The 20646-nt window shown below is 42.2% G+C and overlaps 1 protein-coding gene across 5 annotated transcripts; it reads right to left on the bottom strand.

The window, feature by feature from the left end:
• Nucleotides 1–371: 371 nt before the first annotated feature.
• LOC132257503 (uncharacterized) lies at nucleotides 372–16996 on the bottom strand. 5 transcript variants are annotated; one of them, XM_059754436.1, is made up of 8 exons: nucleotides 16609–16996; nucleotides 11449–11976; nucleotides 9840–10158; nucleotides 8177–8291; nucleotides 7899–8124; nucleotides 4826–5009; nucleotides 4332–4468; nucleotides 372–1298 (listed from the first exon to the last, which is right to left on the bottom strand). In XM_059754436.1, the coding sequence occupies exons 2-8, from the start codon at nucleotides 11624–11626 to the stop codon at nucleotides 1144–1146; spliced, it is 1314 nt and encodes a 437-aa protein (XP_059610419.1). In that variant the 5' UTR covers nucleotides 11627–11976; nucleotides 16609–16996; the 3' UTR covers nucleotides 372–1143. The 5 variants fall into 5 exon arrangements, with proteins under 5 accessions (XP_059610419.1, XP_059610423.1, XP_059610422.1 ...); XM_059754440.1 differs by having other exon boundaries at nucleotides 372–1295; XM_059754439.1 differs by having other exon boundaries at nucleotides 16746–16996.
• Nucleotides 16997–20646: the final 3650 nt, after the last annotated feature.

Genomic DNA, 20646 nt, shown 5'->3' with positions numbered 1-20646 from the left:
GCGCAAAACTTTAAATGCTTTCATTCTGAGACTAAAAGAAAAACTCTCACTCAATTCAATTCCATTTGTGTTCGGTGATAAAATTTTATGAAAACCGCTTTCGATTTTGCTTTTATTCTCCACGCAGATAAACAAAAAAATATGCGTTATCAATACAAAATAATGTTCATTTGTATACACGAATAACTTGTGGAAATCAATAAACGAGCTCTAATAGCCCAGCTGACAGGCGTAAATGTGTTTGGGCGTAAGAAGATTAATCAAAGAAGCACTGATACGGCTTTAGAAGGCTCGCCGTGATGGAAGATAAACACAAGTTGGGGAAGTTGAGAAAAACAAAATACCTTCATTGTGAAATTCCTGTCTTTATCTTTTATTTTCATCATATTATTCTTCTCATCAAATTAATTACAGAATTCTTGTTTATTTCCCTCAATTTTCGTCACTATTTACAATAATATTTTGTCAGTAAAATAAACTAATTTCAAATTACAATATCATAATCATTTATCGAATATTTCTCATGTCACCTTACAATTGTCCATCAAACCAATCAATATTCAAGCTAACGCTTTTCTGTTCTTACATTTTCTATGTACAAACTCACTTTTCTTATGGTTTATAACATGCTGAAATGAGTGCTTTTGTCCTGAATAAGTCAAATATCCATTATCAATTGTAGGTAATATCATATGGTGTTTATAATTGTAATAAATGTCAAGTATATCATTTTGTCTTTAATCAATATTCACTAAAATAGGTCTCTGATTAATTTAGTAACCTCTGAATTAATCCATCTGTCTTTACAGCGTCACCAATGTGTCACACACACAGAAAAATACGCTACATTTGTGGTCCAGCTGCCCAAATTCTTCCCGCGTGACGCGCTTTTCGCGCCACTTTTCCACCAAGATGTTCAACATCGTCATCACAATCTTAAACATTCGGGTGTTTGGGCTCGTCCAAGAAAATCCTCTCAAACGCGCTAAGTTAAAGAGATAAATTTGTGATAATTGGTTTCTCAAAAGTCCCACAAATTGCCGAATCGCCCACAGAATATCAATTGCAGGGACTACAATTGATTCCATCGGAGGCTGAGCGTGAGAGTGAAGTGATGGAGTGCTCGGAGGGCAGCATCTTGCCTCATCTGTTGATCCGGGAGTTGCCAACGAGTGGCGTGTCCTCGTGGGGCCACAGGCATGCCAGCAGACAGACGACAAAGCACACAGAGCCGATAAACTTCCACTGCGGCGATGGAGTTGTGGCGCTGCCGTGATGCAATTCCGCGTAGCTTTCTCCTGAAACAAAGTCAATTCCTTGGAGTGTACCAGGAAAAATGGGATGCCAGTGCGAAGGACGAAAAAAGCTCTCGTGCACAGATAAAATCTAGCAGAAATTGAACTTTTTCCTCCCCGCAGACTCGAGAGTGAATGAGAAAGTTACACTTTTATTTGCATACGCTTCATAAGCATGAACGCTGGATTTCCGCAGGGACATCAGGAGAATGCTCAACTCAATATATCGCAGGGAAGAGCTCGAGATATTGCAAATTAAAACCTCTGACAGAGCAATTAATTGAGTTTTTGTGTGATTAAGCGCTCAATGAAATTGTATTGGCTGTTAAAATGCAAGGCAAACGATAACTCCGCCCACTCATTCGCTCCGCCCACCATAAATGTCATAAAACAGCTTTTACGGAACAATATGAGTCTTTTAGGAATAATTACGCACTTGAAACACATCGTACTCATCTAGATTGAATAATAAGTCTATCGGATTGCATTGTGCAATAATGGTATAATTTTCAATCCATTAATCGTCGAATTCAGCTGATACTCCGGAAAATCAATTCCAAAACATGCGAAATTACATGTTACTTTTATCTCCTGGCCGAATAATTCCACATCGGCTTTTGTGTGCTGACAGAACAATATAAGCAAGGCTCATTTGCACAATAAATTTCCCCGTGAAAATACAGTTCGGTGTATTTACTCTGGTAATTCTTCCACTTATGAACAAGTCTATTCACAAAATACACAAGGGAAAAGTTTATAAATTGAGGAATTTAATAAAACTTGAATATTTCATCGCAAAGTTGAGCTAAACTTCAACATTGGACGCTCTATGCAACTCTGTGTGTATTTTCTCCTGCTTTGTATAAACTTTTTTGGCATTATTTCATTAGAGTAATTGTTTCTCTTTGACAAGAATGTAGAGAAAAAAAAAGTAGTGAGATGACAAAAAAGGTATAGAAACATCTCTCACTTTTTTTGAGAATCAACGATGAAAGAGCTTCAAGGAAATTTCTTGATTAAACTGAAGAACAAAATGTTTCTCTCGTTCTCTCTGTTCTTTTCAGTTGAATTAGAATTTTCCACCTCAACACACAGAGAATGTCAATTTGGCACATTTCTCAAAGTGATTGCTTTTCTCATCCTCCAATTTTTTTTTAGGACTTTGTATGCTTTCAATCCAGTTTAACTACCAGAGAGAAGAGAGAGAGTAAAAATCAGACACTCTGCGAAAGTCTCTTTCACTCAAAAACATAATTCCCTTTTTCCGCACCAATTCACCCGTTGGGAAAGTTGGTATTTTTCTTTAATTGCCAACTTTCATGAGCCAGAGTTTGCTTGGCGCAAAACTCCCACGAAAGCTCGTTCGCACCTTTATATTCATACTAAATGGTGCACGAAAAAGCTCGACATATTCATGGCAGCAGTTCGCTGTCAAGGGTGTAATAAATGGTACACGATACGCGATTGAATAGTAAGTGGCTCTGAATCGCAAGCAAGCGCCTGTTTATTGTGAGTGTGTGCCAGGAGAGAGGCAATTTGCGGAAAACATTGTATAATTGTTTAGTGATCTCATAATGTATTTATGAAGGCGTGTGTGAATTGTCGCATGCAGAAAAAACAGCCGCGACGACAGCGAAAAATGATGAACGAGAAAAAGCAGAGACATATTTTATAATTTGTGTGTCACGAAATGAAATTGTGGGAGAAAAATTGTTTTGGAATTCATGAGATTTCCCGCAGTGATGAAGGAAAAAAAAAACCATATTTATTCTCAAACAATCTGCGAGATCCCTTCTGTTGACTTCCTCTCTGCGTTCCGCAGGATTTCAAACCCACAATTCTCAATCCACGCCGCATATCAAAACTCTCAGGTCGTGAGATCTTCCATTCACGTTTTTCTCCGCCCCCGCGCGCACTGTGCAAACTTCCATGCTTCACAATATTTTACATGAATTATCATATTTTATGCGATGCGTTCTGTGCGAAAACTCTCAATAGAATTTTCCGCACATACTTTAAATACACAATTTCCGTGCTGAATTATTGAAAAGTTGAATAGAATTTTATAGTACTTTCTCTCTCTCAATCTCATTTTTATGCATATTCCATCTCTTCGCACTCTTCACACACAAAAAACACAAGTCCTTTTTGTCTTTTCTAATTCCTCTCCACATTCACAGAGCCTTTTTTCCCCCCCCCAATTCTCGCCAGTGTTTGCACAGCGCCTCAGAAGACAGCGAAACATCCAAGAAAGACGCACTCGTGATTGTTATTCAATGGATGTCAATTTTTAATCTCCAATTCAATATTTAACATTCACATCATTCACATTCTCTCCGCGCCTCACATTTCTCGAGTGATTACCCAAATGTCTGAAATCTCTTTGGTTTTTCCTCCAATTCTTGTTTGTTATCTCACAGGCTTTGATTTCCTTTGAGAATTTTCAATTTCATTCAATGCAAAACCACTTTTTTTTTCTCTCCTTCTACAGCATATCTATAGTGAAAATCGCATTCGAATGACGCGGATTTCTATCAATTCTCGCGCTGATCTCAACATCCGCACCAAAGCCATCAATTCGCCAACTCACGAAGCGAATGCTCAATGAACACATAGTTCAGTCAGTTTTCATACAAGTGAAGACTACTTTTGCATTCTCACTTGATATTCACAGACTAGAGGTTATCCATAATTTATTGAGATGGAGAAAGCAAAGCCAAATATTTGTTCTTCACCAACCACAGAAAAAAAAACTGTGGGAAGTTATGAAAGTAATTTTTTCTGGGAATTTTTTAGAATCAGAATCATTATTTCGCTGTTTATTTAACCTGTGGGCGGAGTATTGCAGTGGGCGGAGCTTCGCAGGCACTGTCTTTGGCTAATTTCCTTCGCTGAAGAACACTTGTCCACCTGAATTGCCAGGAAAGTCTTGGCTATTTGCTGGCATGTTAAGAGTCCTTGAAGTGGATGGAATTGAGGAATGGGAATGATGCCAAGAGGGAGAGTAATGTGGACATATTGGCGTGTGAATCTTACCATTTAGAACATGAACCGTCACCGTGTAGAATTGAGCTGGGCTTATCGAGCAGGTGTAGTTGCCAGAGTCTGATTTGTTCACTCTGGCCACGAAGAGAGTGGAGTTTGCACCGCCCTCCATTAAATCAGTCTTTACACTGCAAGTAGATGGAAAAAGTGGGACAAAGTAAGTGATTTTGCACTGTGATTTCCTCATTCAAACACTTGATATGGCGTATAGTGTTTGCTCTGGCGGAGCGTGTGCGTCTTCTCGACGATGAAATGGTTGGTGTAAAAAGCTCTTCATCATCCTTTGCGTGGGAAAACCATAAGAATGATGTATTTGTTATAAATTTTTACGACGACAATCTCCCAGCGAGACGAAGACGTGCGGAGCTTTCTGCTCTTATCGCACCCTCACGCCCTGAGAAATTTGCACTCAGTCGCACACATGTGAGGTCAATGGGCGGGAAAAGCAAGTGTGCGCGATGAAAAATGAACATTTGATGGCTCACCTTATTCCTCCTCTCGTGACGTCGTAATTCAGGATGCGATCCCCGTGCGTCCAGAAGACGGAGTGGAAGGAAGACGGCATCCTCATGGCGCGCACAATACACGAGAGCTGTATTGTCGAGTCGACCTCGTAGTATTTGTCCTGAAGTGGCGCTCCCATTTCGTCGATGATCATCACCTCAGGAGCTGCAATTTCACAGTGAATCGCGATGTCATTTGCGTGGAAATCCTCGCGGCGCCGCCGTTAATTCACCCACGGAAAGTTCATTGAGACGACAGCGGAGTTACACATAAATCTGATCCCAACATTTAACCTTTCACTGGCGAAAGTCTCAAGTAAAATTACTCTTTTTACTTAATGGTGCATTTAACCCTTAACTACCTCTTCAACAATTTATGGCCAATTTGCCTTCTTCTCTCAAGCTGCTTGTGTGTGCGGAGGAAAATTTTGCATATAACTTCTTAGCTTATGTTGCGTTTTCTTCTGTTGCATCGTCCCGTAAAGCAATCCATCTTCAATTCTACTTTAGCTTCGCTCATAATCTTCTTTATGAAATATTCAGGAAAAACACTCCTAAATCTCCTGATGCATGCATAAAAAGACATGTATGAATTTCTATCTCCCGTGAAAGTGTCAGAAATTCATCTGAGAAGGGAAAGTGCATAAATTTCCCCCAAGAGCTTTTCCACAGGAAGAGAGAGAGAGAGAGTGAGTGGCTAAAGAATACACATATGAAATATGAATAAAATACAGGGTAAGAGAATCAAGTGCATCTCGATTATTGAAATGGGAAAAGTGCATGCTTTTGAAGATGCAGAGTTTTCTCATAAAAAATCATCCCTCAACCTCACAAGACAGGGTTTGAGAGCATATCGCGTGAGTCATTGTGTCACTGCGACAGGACGAAAAGAAGTGCCGTGCGAAGGAATCATGCAAAAGGGAGTGACTAAGCGATTGATTGCGATGTAATGTGGAACACATTTGCCAAAGAGCAATCATGCACCCACTGGAGAAGGGCGGCTGGGGGTGGGCCTCTGTGGAGAGTAAAAAAGGTTTATATGGAAAGAAGTGGCAAGAAAAAGCAGAATTGCGACCAGCCACGATTTCGCGCAAATATCGATTTCACATTACGAGTCTAGCATGACTTTGCGAGAGACGACATTCTTTTGGAGCCTCCGCAACTCAACTCACACCCGCCAAGAGAGATATTTCCCTCCCTCGCCGTGCTTTCAAGCTGCCTAAAGTGCATTACAATATTTTTTTTTCGCCGCCCCAAGAAACCGCACCCAATCAAATTTTTCAAATTTCCACCCCTTCCTCCGCCTTGAGAATCTCCACATCAGTTTCGCATCATTCTCAACAACAACAATAGACGAGTGGCGCGCAACAACTATTCAGCAAATATTGGAGCTGTTATTGGAGCTCATTTCACATTGTTCAGTCGCTATCGCCATGCACACGCTTCAGTGTTGGCGCAATTGAAATTTTCAATTATGCTCCTGAATTTCATTTAGCGCCACATGGAATTTCTCATCGCCAGGCTATTTAAACACACCAGTGGAAACGGTGAGAAAACATCAAAACACCCGTGCTTTAATATTTATTACACTGTCATTGCTTTATCTAAGATGTTTTACAATTCATGAGCTCAATCAGTCCCTTTTTCCTTCCAATCCCTCCTGCTTTCAAACGTTCTCGTGCACGTTTGCCTTGGAGACATTTTAGGGGAGATCGGGGTAGTTAACGATTTCGATAGGAGGAATCAAAATTTACTTCAATCAATTAGAATAAAGGCACGAGAATCAATCAAGAACTAATATTAATCTGCTTTTTAAGTGCTTAAACATTGTACGTAGTTTTTTAAAGCACTAAATTTGCAATCTTATTCTTCATTTAAAGTAGCGAAATATGTAGGTCACTTAAGGCAGTGAAAAAACAAGGGAAAAACAACTGTTTTTGAGGCATTTCTTCTTTTTTGGAGGAATAAAAGCGAAAATTTGCATGCATTTCCTCGGGAAAACTGTTCACCACAGAAATACTGATTGTCTCGAAGAGTCTCGAAAGTATTCAAATGAGACGCAAAGCGGTCATTTGGCCCAATAACCTATAAACCTCCCCGATGTGCTCATTCTCTTGGCAAACTTAAGAGCTCGTCGTCCGGAGCGGGAAACTATTTTATGTGTTGCTGGCATGGAAAGTCTGCAGTTATACATCCTAGTCTGCCACTTCCTCATCTGAATTACAATGAATATTTCATAAATACGCTCCTAACAGGTCTGAAAATTTGTTTATTCGCCACCCACCGCCCACTCCCATGTGTCTCTTTCCGCCTCTTACCGACGACATGTGAGCGCACAAGAGACGGCAAAGAAGGGATGGTGCGAAAAAAGCCGGCAACTCTTTTGCATTTTAAATTAATTTTTGCATTATTTCCATTCCCCCGAGGGGGGGGGGGTTTGAGGGCGAATGTCGGAGGTCGTGAAATGATGGTGAAAAATTTGCTAAACCCATGCAAGTTGCATGTGAAATTTTCACCATATTCCACAACCTCCTCATCCCATGAATTAAGAAGTCAGTTCGGGCGTTGGATTGTGTTTGCGCCAAAGTGCGCCTTCCTGTTGATTAAAAATGAATTCATGCATTTTTTTCTATTCGGCCAGTGTAAATACGCGGCGGAGTGTTTTCTGGTCCACAAGATCATTTATCATGTCATATGTTACTCGTGCGGAATATTTATGATTTCTCTCTCTCTCTCTGTGTTGGGAATCGTGGCAAATTACAAAATGTATGCATGATGATTTACAGTTGGGGGGCGAAATTAAAAGGCCCAAAAAGCACTGAGAGTGCTGGTGTGGTTAATTTTCAATTTTTATGCTAATACACTTCCTTCGGGGCGTCGGCACATTTCGGTAGCCATGCTTTTCATGTGTAATGTGAATAAATAATATTTCTATTTGCTCACTTAAGCATCGTCAGTGCGAACGAGGGGCGCTTTTAATAAAGCTCCCATTTGGCCCTCATTTTTCCCAGCCTCGCAGTGCAGCAAGGACAGCAAGATTGCGGCATCGACTTACCATTAATATGCAAATTCACTTGTATGACTCTTGGCGGGTAGGTGGAAATCTGACACTCGTACGTTCCCTCATCAATTCTCTGCGTGGGCGAGATTTTCAGGCGCCAATTGCTGGGGTACTGGAAGTCGACCGTGTAGCGAGGGTCGCCGCTGTACGTGTGATGGCCCACGGTGAGCAGCTCCATGCCGTCTTCGCCCACCTCCAGGCGCCGCCGCACCCACGACACCTGCGAAAGACCACATCAGCCACACCGTGCAAGCCCGGCGCGCGGCACGTACCGTTTTGTCCTGGAGGAGGCTGATCCTGCAGTTCAGATACACGCTGCTGCCAATCTGCACGGTGATGTTCGTGACGTTGCCCACGGTTTTTATGTCCTCGAAGTGCGGCCCGTACCTTTGCACAGCGGAGAAGTACAAATGAATTGGCTTCTGGCAAGTGCAGATACAAGATTGAGTGTCGCGATTGTGTGACGAAACTGACCTACATTCATTGTGAGGCTGCTCCGGAGCAGAGTTTCAGCCGCACAACAACACAGGCTCTCAAATTAAAGTGAATCTGAGTAGCTTTCAGACATAAGCTGCTGGTAAGCCTAAAAACTGTTGTGTTTTTCCTTTTTTTTAAATAAAAAACACGGCAACTTTTGTAGAGCTGAAAGCCCTACTCAAAAGTCTCATTTTTAATACTAAAATATTCACAAGAATTACTCAGTAATCTGTTCGTGCTTCTCAGAAGTAGCACAAATAATTTTATCTAATATTATTGGATATAAAGGTGTAAATTTTAGACATTCAAATCACACCAAAATATTCCGAGATTATTGAGATGTCTCGGTTTCGAAGTGTGTGAAATATTCTGTAGAAGTTTCTGAACAAAAATTCACTTAATGAACGCAAAAGAATCCGAGGAAATTCTTGCGAAATTCTTTTCCAGCTGGGTTTATCTCAATTGCAACATATTTCAGCTTCTGTTATCATAATAATCCGGCCAAAAAGCTATATTTTGGGGTAGAATTTCAATAGCATTTCTACTCAATCGTCACGCTAACTCAAATTCTAACGATCTCTCCTACAACATAATAGATAAGAACTTCAATTTTCATCAGTTCCGTCTCACTACAGCAGCTTTCAACGTGTTAATCAGTTAATCAATGACTACCCTTCAGAAAGATGTCTTAATTTGCGATACAATCTATCTCAGTGGAGAGCTTCAAACTGTGGCCAATTAAAGTGTCTTAAAATGCTTAACTATTAATAAAGTTGCTCAACTCTTTAGCGTGCTCGAGAAATTTTGGGTTCAGAGATCTTTATCAGGGAGGATTTTCCAGCTTCCTCACAACTTCACTAAGCTGTTGGATTATAAAACCCTCGCCGTGAATTCTTCATGTTGTGTCCCATTACAACAGGATTTCCCTCAAAGATTCATCACTCACTATTGATTACCTCCACATGTTGTTGCTTAGAAGGAATTACTTCAACGCCTTGGCAGAATTGAAGCGCGCGTAGTTTTCTGTGCGTTTTCCCATCTCAACTTTGATAAGTTATTGAGCGGAGAGGGAGAATTTATAGGCACTTCTTGGGTTGTGGGAAGAAAAAAAAAACTTTCCCTCGCCTCTGGGAAGATGTCCAATTTGGAGGCCATAATTCTTAGAGTGGAGATGAAAATGGGTGGGAAATCAAGTGGAAAATGAATGTCTTCTCGCAAGAGATCTTCCGTCCCGAATCTCTATTAATTAAGAAATTAATTAATAGCAAATCTAATTCAATTCCACGGACAAATCAAATTTCCTCCTGTGAATTTCCCCAGTGACACACATCGGGTGAGAAATAATTTTCCTCTGGCCATCGCAAATCTAAAGAATATCTGCTGTGGGAAATCCAATGAACGCCACTCGCTCTGGACGTTAACGAGGGTCAGTCTCTGGGGCCCTGCCGGGCTTCTCACCTATCGTTGTGGTGGTGGTGCTTGCCGGGCGAGTGCGAGTCGAAGATGAAGTTATTGATGGGATGGTCGGGCTTGAAGGGCGGCCCGAGAGGACTCCTGGCGGCCGACGAGTTGCCCGCGCTGGTGTTCGTCGGCGGGTGATGGCGGTGGTGGGGCGGAATGGTTCGCAGCCGCACGGGGGCGCGCGTCGAGGGCGGCTCAGCAGCCGGCGCCGTGGATGGCTTCGCCGGCGCCTCGGTGGTCAAAGCGTGCGCCACGGGCGTCGCCACGGGCGTCTCTGGCGGTGTCGTCGAAGCCCAATCGATCGTCGAGGTGTTCTCTGAAAACAAGTGAAACCGCGTTCAGTGTTTTTGCCAAATTTCACAGTCACACTTGACGCTCAAGGGGGAGAAAATACAGCTGCAACATGTACAATACTTTCTTGAACTCCCAACATTTTCTCAAAAGTCACTTAATTTGCCTTGAACTCGTTGAATATCCTTAAAAAACTCAAAGCATTGAGCAAATTTTGCCGAGAACAAAGCTTATGTGTGAACTGTACACCACTTGCGCTCGCACTGTCTCTCCCTTGGCGACACTCATCGGAAGGGATGACGGAACAAGAGGACAGTAACGAACTTGAGGCGAACAACAAAAATTCCTTTAATTTTTCGCTCAGTCCCCACCTCAGCTTCCCATCTGCCAATTCGACTGCACGTTGAGAAAACATGAAGATATGTGGAAGGAAAATTGTATTTGAGATGTTTGCCTGAAGCTGTACATTCACTAGTCTCTTCATCGTCCCTGCTTTTAGTGCTATCTTCATTTTCGACATCACTCAGCCAGAAATGATGATGAAGGTTGATAGGAGATGGAAACTGCCCGAAATCCAAAAGATCTACTCTCGTATTCTTTCCTGTTTGTCGTGAGCAAACACACTGCAAATCACTGGGGATACCGGAAAACCACCGAAATTGGCACACAAATGTTGATTTCGAAAACAAACATCTCAGAAATACCTCGAGGGGCACATCATTTCTTGGCATTCGACGGCTTGCATGTGTGTCAATAATTAAAATCGAAAAGTTTCAATTGCGCCGCCCACTCGGGTGCCCCGCCCACTTTCCAACTCTCCACTCTTCGTCCTTCTAAATATGTACTCTCGAACGAAACATTGTGCTCGGAAATGATAGTGTCTCGATGATATTTATTAGGTGTCTTTCCCCACAAATCATGTTGGATGGTTGAGTGTTTATCCTGTGAATTGTTACCCCGGCAAGTGGGTCATCATAAAACTCTCCTGGCATCTGACCAACAGCCCGGGGGTGGCGAATTCAGGAGGTTCGACTGCTGAGGCAGCAGATAAGGCGCCAAAAAGCACCCACTAAATTCTATAGGCGCCCCCCGTGGAGGAGGAAAATGAAAAATCCTAGGGAGTGCACAAGCAGAGACACTTCCTGGGTGCGAGATTACTCCGAGTGCCGCTCTCAGCTCATTGTAAGGAAGATCAGCGATAAATTGCACATAAATTCTCCATGTTCGGGGTCGATTGCTCAAAACTGCTCCCTGGCAGATAGCAATCGCCCGAGAGTTGGTAAATCTTGAGAGTTTGGGTATTGTGTGCTCGTACCTGGTAAATTGAGCGGCGGCAGCTCCACTTCTTCCTGTTTACTCCGCGTCATTTGGCCGCTATCTCCGTGACTGTGGACCTGAATGTCGTCCTGATGGCTCGCCGCTGTGCTGTGCATCATCATTGTCGCTATTGTGATCAGCAAATGCAGGAAATTGAGAGTGTGGAGACGATGCATCTTGCTATTTAACTGCTCTCAGCACATGAAGCCGCTTGCGTCTCTGGCTCTTTATCATTTCTCAGGAATTTTTCCCCGCACAACCTCACAATTTCCTCTGCCGCCCCCGAATCCACCTCACGACACACTGCGCGGCTCTTTAGTACTCTGTGCCGCCACTCTGCACCATTTGAATCACTCCACTGCACTTCTCACCTTCTTAATTGCATGAGATAAAACTTGTCTCTTGGGTTCGCAGCGCAGCAACTTTCTGGGACGTTGCCCACAGCAATTTCTGCTTAATTCACTATTCCCTGATCCCGCAATCGCTCTTCCGACACGATGGCCCCGTGAGAGATCCGGAGGACCCTCTGCAGATAGAGAGTGAGATCTAGACAACACTTCCGGGGCCGCAAAACCTCAACCCACAACTCAACTGGCAGCCACTCGAGCGTCATAATGCACATTCATAACAAGAGACTGCAGCGAGACTGTTCAATGCGAGTGCGAAGTTCGGTGGGCGAGTGTTGTTTTGGGCCACCCACTTCAGCGCTCACAACAACATAACCACCATGTCGAGACGGGCTCTAAGTGGGTATTGTCATGGGGCTGACAACTCTCTTACATGACTATCGAGTTTACTTCCCAAATAAACTATTAGTAACTATCATAGACTTGAGGAGGATTGCACAATAACACACCAAAGGATATTCAAATTCGACTAAAGACAGTCAATAAGCCCCACAGTCAGGATATTTGGCACAAAGATACGTCCTAAGCACACTGTTAAAGTTAATGTGCAAAGAGTGGCTTTAAATGGTTGCCAAATTACCAGAAATATCTTCGTTTCGTATCAAATTCGATACAAGAATGTTCTTTGCGGCAATGCAAGTCCTAAAACTTTTGTTTCGACACTTTTTCATCAAGTTGAAAATCCAGAATTTAGAGAAAGGAGGATCATTTCTCAACTTAGTTTGCTTAATTTGAAATACTTAATGTTATTTGATGTTAAAAATATCGGTTATGACAATTGTTTATCATGTTTTGCGTGAAACAAACTCAAAAGTTGAATAAGAAACTAATTTTCCAGTAATATTCTCGTGCAATTGTAGGTATTCTTCATCAGTTGTAAGTTATTACGAGTTTTGTTTTATATACGATTTGTACTGTTTTCCCTTGAAATATACTTGTTAAAGTATTCTTATTATTCAGCAAAATTCCATCCACTTCCGCTTCACTTCAGTGACACACATTTTTCATTTCGTCACAGGCGCGCTTTGAGAGTGTGTTATAGTGTGGCAGTCAGTGAGATTTATGGAATTTGTTATATTGTTTCCCGCCCACTTCCACTCGACATTCCAGCCCCAACTTCAGCGTGCACCCTCAGTGCGGCTCCCCGCGACTGATTAGTATGTTGTACTGCACCCCACGCCACCCGGCGCTCTTGCCAGCGCTGCCGTTCGCATTGTGCGCCATGCAAATGAATTATTATTTCAACTGTATAATGCAATAAAGGCAAATAAACCGAAACTGGTAGTCATTTTAGTGGTGAATGAATGCATTATGTATGGGAGAAAAGCTTCAATTTCGACTAATTAGCTCGCGCTCTTATCCCAAAACTTGTCACTCTCAATGCATTCACTCTGCGTTCACGGCGGAAATTTAAGTCCTCTCATCACGTTTCTCAAACCCTTATATAATTAGCTTGCAGAAAATGTGAGTGCAAGACTTTCGAAATGAGACTGATGTGCCAATTTGCTGGGGAGATACGCAAAGGACCTCATGGAATTCTCTCTCTCTCGTCTGTGCATTGGATTTACTATTGGAAATTCAATTTTAAGCCGTCTTGCAGGAAAATGACGGTCAGCTTGCTCAGAAATTCCATTTGAGTGGGTGAAAAGCTAAAAAGCTCATGGCAGAGAATGTGGAGAGAAGCATGTATTTTTCATAGCGCCTTAAATCACACCCACTTAGATATTTAAATGTTAAAATTATTGCACGTGAATTATTAAGAAAGCTAATCTCAATGCCTGAAACAGGACGGGAAAAGTCTCTCGCAGCCACAAACGGCGGGGATTTTGGTATCTGGAAAAGTTTCCCAGCACATGTGGGATTATTGATGGCTGTGAAAATCATTCTCAATGGGAACATGAGCAACAAAATTTATAAATAATGTCAGTCAACCTTCGCGCTCATTCCAGTATTGAAATTCATTCGTTTCTAGGGCACTCGAGAGGCGCACAGTCCGTAAAGCTCTCGACTTTACAGTGCGGCGCAACTTGGAAACTTTCCAATAAACTGCAAATCGCATAAATTAGAAATGGGAACTCTTACATAAGCGATCCTGACAAGAATATGGGCGGAAATGATGCTTATCTGGTCGGATGTGTTATTAATGCGCCTTCAGAGCCACTCTGATATTCCCAGGGAGTCAATTTATGAAAATAATGCCAAATCCCACAATGATACAAAAGGATGCTCGCGCTGAGTGATGAATATTGCGTGAAACCTGTTGGAGTTTATTGAATTCCTCGCCAGGATAATTGATTACGGCAGCCGTCAGAGAAAAGCCATAGAAAAGGGAGAGATTTTTTGCATCTTCACGCCTAAATGGCGAAAATATCAAAAATACCAATGCGAGAGAGTTTTCATTAATATCCCACAAAAATCCTGCCCATTTTGAGGGTTTCTCGCCCAGATAATTACTGAGGATTTGCTCACAGAACCCACACAAAACAATTTAGAAGAGCAAATGAGATTTGGTTAACCACACATTTTCCCTTAAATCCATCGACAGTTTCTCGAATTTAGCTTCTTCTTCGATTTAATCTGCTATTCTTCACACATTCTGCAACAAAAAGAGGGATGAAAAATCGTATTCACGTTTTCCAATGATCGCGCGCGCGAGGGAAAAAATGCCCCGCGGTGAATATTTCCTCCTGACATGTTTGTGTTATCATGTCAACTCGTCTTGCTCTCATTTTCCAACTCCCTGCAAAGGTACTCGTCCCTAATCTTTAATGATACTCCGTGTTCTTTGATGTAAGACGCCAAGGAAAACTTTCCACGAGCTTCTCAAACGCATTTGATCTCTTGAGAAATGGTGTTTGGATAAAGCTTGTAAATATAATAACATTTCTACGTGTACAAAGGATAAAACGAAGGAAATTGCAAGAAGAACAATTGAGAAAGAAAGAAAAGAATTAGGAGATGTCTTTATTCTACTTTACTAGCAAAAAAAAAGCAAAAATCAATTTCTACGAGCGAATTGAAGTTTTATCCTTAGATTTTACTCTAGGAAGAGTAAAAAAAAATTGTAAGAAATGTACATTTCGTGTACAAAGTATAATTTTGAATTTATTGCACTACATTTCTTGACAATAATAGAGTTTACAGCTCTTTCTAATCAAGATCTGACCTCAAATCCTTTGACATCAGAGCTTTTCTTGCTCTCTAAGCTTTCAGAGTCTTGAGTTTGTCGTTTTCACTCCGCTTTTCCCTCATAAAATCTTTCTAAACTATATATACTTTCCACAACATTTCATTACCTGAGGCCAAACTTGTCTTTCACAACTTCAAGATGAAAACCTCACAATCAGCTTTTAATTTGCACAGTCTTACCTTCTGTGAAGGGTGTTGGAAAATACTGAAAACCCAGGAAAGTTTTCTCCTTATTCAATGACAAAGAGTGTCATTTTGAGAGGAAAATTGCACAAACTATGCTTCTATTCATTTCGCATATCACTCTTCATCTTATATACTATAAAATGGTGTTTTTGCTTCTCTCCAGAATTGGATTTTGTAATGAATATTCGCTTCTGTGGCAGTGTTTGGCCAACATTTTCCCTTGCTTTATAGCGCGATTGTATGATGGCATTGTTGGGCTGTCAGTGGGTGGCGAAATATTTTCGCTGCCACCCTCTCGATGACCCAGAAGTGTGGCGAGAGCAGAATTCACAGACTCAATGGTCAATCCAAAGTTCTATAATCAACACAAATGCTTGCAGAAAGAGAATCGGGGCGCAAAACTACCCCGGAGGGCGAAAAAGCAGAACGAGCGCCTATAAAAATGGCCCAAATCCCGCGCCTGTCGGGATTATTGAGGCAGCATTCGATCATGAGCCGGAAGCAGAGTGACATACATTTCAAATGTGTTTTCCTCATTCTTCCTCCCCGAACGGGGGGCGCGCCGAGAGGGTGAGGATTTGGGGGGTGGATGACGATTTGAATTGGTGACAACTTCGGCCAGAGAGACTTCAGCAATTGTCGCTGCACGACTGAAATACAGACACTTTATCACTGTCCATCCGATTATGTCAGTTCCAGAAGAACACACTAATAGTTTTTATTTGTCTCCCCTTTCGATCACGGACAATTCCCGGCCTCGGCGATAAATCAGACCCGAGGGAGCGTGGATTTCTATGGGAATCATTGTGACCCAGAATTTTCCAAGAGGGAAAATCTCACTTTCACTGGGGAGAGCGTCTTTTGTGGTCAATGTGGAGATCAATGACTCGGATTTTTGCCTCCGAATTCTCGAGGCCGCACAGGGAAAAGGAGCTTGAAAAAGAAATTGAGGAGGAGATGGAGCTTAGAGGAAAAGCACCCCATTCTTTATTATTCATATTGAGACGCTGGGACTCAATTCTTGCCGCTCTCACCACTGATATCATCATTCCCAGAAGTGTGATATGCTGTGGAGTGTATGCTGGAGAATGCAGAAGTGCTCTCGCCCCACCTAAGCCATCGAGACTCTTGGGATTTCCTTCCAAAATTATTCCCACCCTCACCACCAGCATCGGTGTTGACGTTAGTCATGCGGGGGTGGCGTTTTGGGGGGTGGAAATGGCTTGATTTGAAATTTTGCCTGGTGTCACACATGAGTATTATGCAAAACCTGGGCGGGATAAATTGCAAAGTGACCCCGAAAGGACGGAATTCATCTCCGCACAGCATCTCAGTCACACACAAAAAGACGTGCTCAAGTGAAACTCAAGGATTACCGTCACATTCAAAATTATCACCACCCCAGAGTGATGCCTAATTGAATTAATTCCCAGGCAAATCCCTCAATCATCCTCTCACGACAGTCAATTTTGCAGTAAGCGATGCCCCAAAAACACGCCAGACAATAAATCACATTATTTGTTCTCCAATCACTCAATCCACAATTGTCGTCACACTTTTGCCCAGCAACTTCCTCACGATTCACTCATTAATCAGGGTGAGTTTAGAGCACACGGTCAGGCTTCGCGCCCCGCTCTGTCTATTAATCACGCACAGTTTCGCGAACTCCACCTCAGTTTACGTAATGTCAACCACGATGGGCGGCAAATCCCATGCTTTGGGCGCGCTCAAGGGCCGGAAGCGTGCTCTCGCTGCCAGATCCACGTCCACACTGATCCGGCTGTGCGCCGCTCGCCAGCGAGATGACTTTATCAGACTGCTGTTCGTGGTGAAGCGCTCGCGAGGGGTGCGCATGAGCGCACTTCCCCTCATCGGCGGGTGGCGTCTCATCCCCCGGCGCTGCCAATTGATGTACTACAGCCGAGTTACAAGTCCCTGTCGTCCGTCAGCGCATCGTGGCAGTGAAGGTCACGGGGCGGCAGCTTCCCGGCCACTCTGGCCACCGCAGGAACTTGGCCATCGCCCGAGGCGCTCTGCGGCTTCCAAGACAAATCTCATTACGACCACCCACCCGAGAGGCAACCCTTCGGCGGCGTGCAGACCTAAATCTGATTATCTCGCACTCCCCGGCGCTCCTCGGCCGCTCCCCGGCCAAATCACCACAATTACAGTCAATTATCGGAGGTGTGAGAGATAGAGGAAGTTCCCAAACATGGGTCAGATAATTAATTAATTTATCTATCCACCCTGCCGCCGGCGTGATTTGAATAAGCAATGAACGTGTCGATTGATAAAAATGGTTCGCCCTTTTTCCACTCCTGCATTCGATCTACCTTTGGCGCCATTTTCTCAGCATTATTCACCGCTTCCGCCCAATCAATTCCCCCCGCCACCCATTTGCTGCGACTAATGGCTGATTTATCACACATAAATGGAATTTTTAATCAAAGCCCAGTTAATGAGAGCTAAACAATGAAGCACTCTCATATTGTTCATGGACAGAGATAAAAGATATTTTGTCTTCTTTGACACAGATGAAAATTTTCCGTCAATGACGAGATCGATTTTATGCAATGAAATATGCATTTAATTGTGAATTCTGGGTTATTTATGGCACACAATACGAATTCCCAGAGCGAAAGAAGAGACACTTTAATGAGTCTTAACTGAGTAAATCGATATTGAATATTTAAATGGAATTTTTCATTTATTTATACAATTCGTATTTTTAGGTGCACATCTATTTCATGGCATTTGACCTTATTTTCTAAATTCTGAAGAAGATTTTCATTAAAGTTTGTTCAATATTAAAAAAGAGATGTTAAAGAATTTTATTCGCCTCAATTCTTATCTTCTTTTCGTGTTACAAAAGCTTATAGTGAATGCAACAGAAGACGTGGAAATGCATTAAGAACAGGAGCAAAATTAAGGTTTTTCAGTTAACTTTTAGATCATAAAAGGACTTAAATACTTAAGACTTAACTTATTGTGGTTTAAGTAATAAAAATCCACCCATTATTTACTGCATTTCAACTGATACACCTCTGTTCCGAATTGCCCACGGAACTCTTGCTTAATTGCAGTACACACCCCAATTTCCCACGTAAGATAATCTGGTTAGCTTACACATAATTCATGTTGTCAAAACTTGTGGTATTATCCATTAGGCGATGTGTGGGAGCACATTCAAGCGACGATGCTCAAGATATTTCCCAAAACGCCCAAATGCGAGTCTATTCACGTGCCATTATGTGGCAGTTTTGCTATCATCCGCGTGTCTCACAGTGTCCTGTGACCGGATAGTCTGACTAAAAGGCATGGCACAATTCCCCAAAGTCTTCAGGAGCCATTAGCTGATCGGGCGAATTGAAAATTGACCCATTGAGAAATTTTCCCAAACTTCTCAATTACAATAACACGAAAAACTCACTCGAGACTTCACCGGAAATTCTCCCAGTAGAATTTCAAAGGGGTTTTCACGAAAAGGGAAAAATCTCACGAATGTGAAACTCAATATCCATACTGATCATTCGCGAAATGCTATACTCTTTAACGAGATTTTGCCTGAAGTTGCAAGTCATGAAATTTAGCCCAAGAGATTATATATATTTAGTTCCATTTCGGGTATTATTTTGAGGTTCATTATATTGGTATTGTTTAGCCAAGTCATAAATTCATTCCGCAAAACTTTTTCATGCACTCCAATTAAGAGTAATTGGGAAATTGTGCTCTCCAGCAACCCGATGAATAACTTCCAACTATTGTGTATCTCACGAGCCAAATCACAGACGGGTTAAATTGTTATTATCATCCCTTGGGAAATATTGATTACAACAATTAAATAAAGAGTAGTTTGTGCAATTAAAAACGACATTTTGCAGCGTTCTTTCCCCCCAATTATTCTTCCCTAGGGAATGGATTGCAACTCATTTGTGGCCATCGCGAAGTGCCTTATCACAGGAAGCGCGGTCCGAAATGCAGCGATTCGAGGACTCTGAATAATGCATTTCACCATGGCATTCGGTAAATTGAGCGAATGGAAAGGCAATTGCAGCTAAAAGTGCTTCCCATGGATATACAATTCATATTGAGCATGTAATTCAATTGAGTGAATTTGTGCGATGAAGATGTTCTGGGAAAAAGCACCCAGCGAAAATATAAGAGCCATAAAATTTCGCAGTGAACTTTTGGCTCTCAGAGAATGAAAACACTCATGATTTGCTAAATTTTTCACTAACTCACTCCTGCAGAGAGCTTTATCGCTTTATCTCGCCTCCCACGCCGAAAGCTCACACACACGTTCTTCACCCTCAGTCAGAAACTTTACGCCATCACAAAGGAATCAAAGAAATTCACCTCTTCTCGCCCAGAACTCTTTGTCACTTTGGTGGATTTGCAGGGAGTTTCTGGCAAGTGGAATTTTCAAGTTGCAAAAATGACAATGTGACAGGATCATGAAATTTCCTCCTGGCACGTTCGGGGCACTGTGTTTCGGATGTTCCCACACCCACAGAAGCATCATCTCACCATTTATTGCTGCCAGAGTATTTGATTACAGACGAGCGGCAAACATAAAGCTTTGAGTAAATTGAATGTCAAGCATGATAACTCACACCACGCGAGAGGAAGTTTGTGTGTGCATCTGGAGAAAATCAAATTTCCGATTGACTTTCCTCCTTTTTACGGCTCCCGCCCGCCCTTCCTCGCCCACCCGCCAATTGTTCTGGGCGGACGTCGAGTCGCTCACCCCAGATGGCAGACGCACAGCCTGGAAAATGAGCCCGGGCGGCAGAAACTAACTGTTTACTGTGTCGTCTTCCTTGAGGAAATTGACAGAGGACAAAAGGGGAAGAGAGTCTTTTGTGGCCATTCACAAGGTTGGGGTTGTGGCCAAAGAAGTGGCCTTCGTTGAGAGCCAAAATTGTGAAGAATAAGGAAGATTACATGAATCATCTCAAATCGATGAACAGCTCGTGACTCATTTTACGCTCTGAATTTAATCCCTTAACGCCAACACAAAATCTTGTCTCTCCTAAGAATTTAAGATGTAGATATAGAAAACGTGGATTTACAGATATTTTATAAAGCTTTCGTGTTTTAGGAAATTCATGTGTCAAATTCGACACATTCTGATAGTATTCTGGACTCAAAAGTAAGACAGAAAAGCATAGAAAATCACTTTTAAAGAATTAATGTTTCAATGGAGACTAAATAATCGCTAAAGAGTTAAGCAATGCACAAAAACACGCGTACAGAGTCATTTTTCATTAGATTTCAGCGCAGTTCTTCCCACTCGTTGATACTTTTTCCAAGACCACTTTCTTCCTCATTCCTCAGTTTTTCACACTTTTTGTCTCAGCTTATGTAACAAAATATTTTGAGGATTATGGATTAAGGGGGAGTGAAATATAACG

The sequence above is a fragment of the Phlebotomus argentipes genome, unplaced genomic scaffold, assembly GCF_947086385.1.
Source record: "Phlebotomus argentipes unplaced genomic scaffold, Phlebotomus argentipes genome assembly scaffold_4, whole genome shotgun sequence".
NCBI classification, from domain to species: domain Eukaryota; kingdom Metazoa; phylum Arthropoda; class Insecta; order Diptera; family Psychodidae; genus Phlebotomus; species Phlebotomus argentipes.
This window is presented reverse-complemented; position numbering and strand designations above follow the sequence as displayed.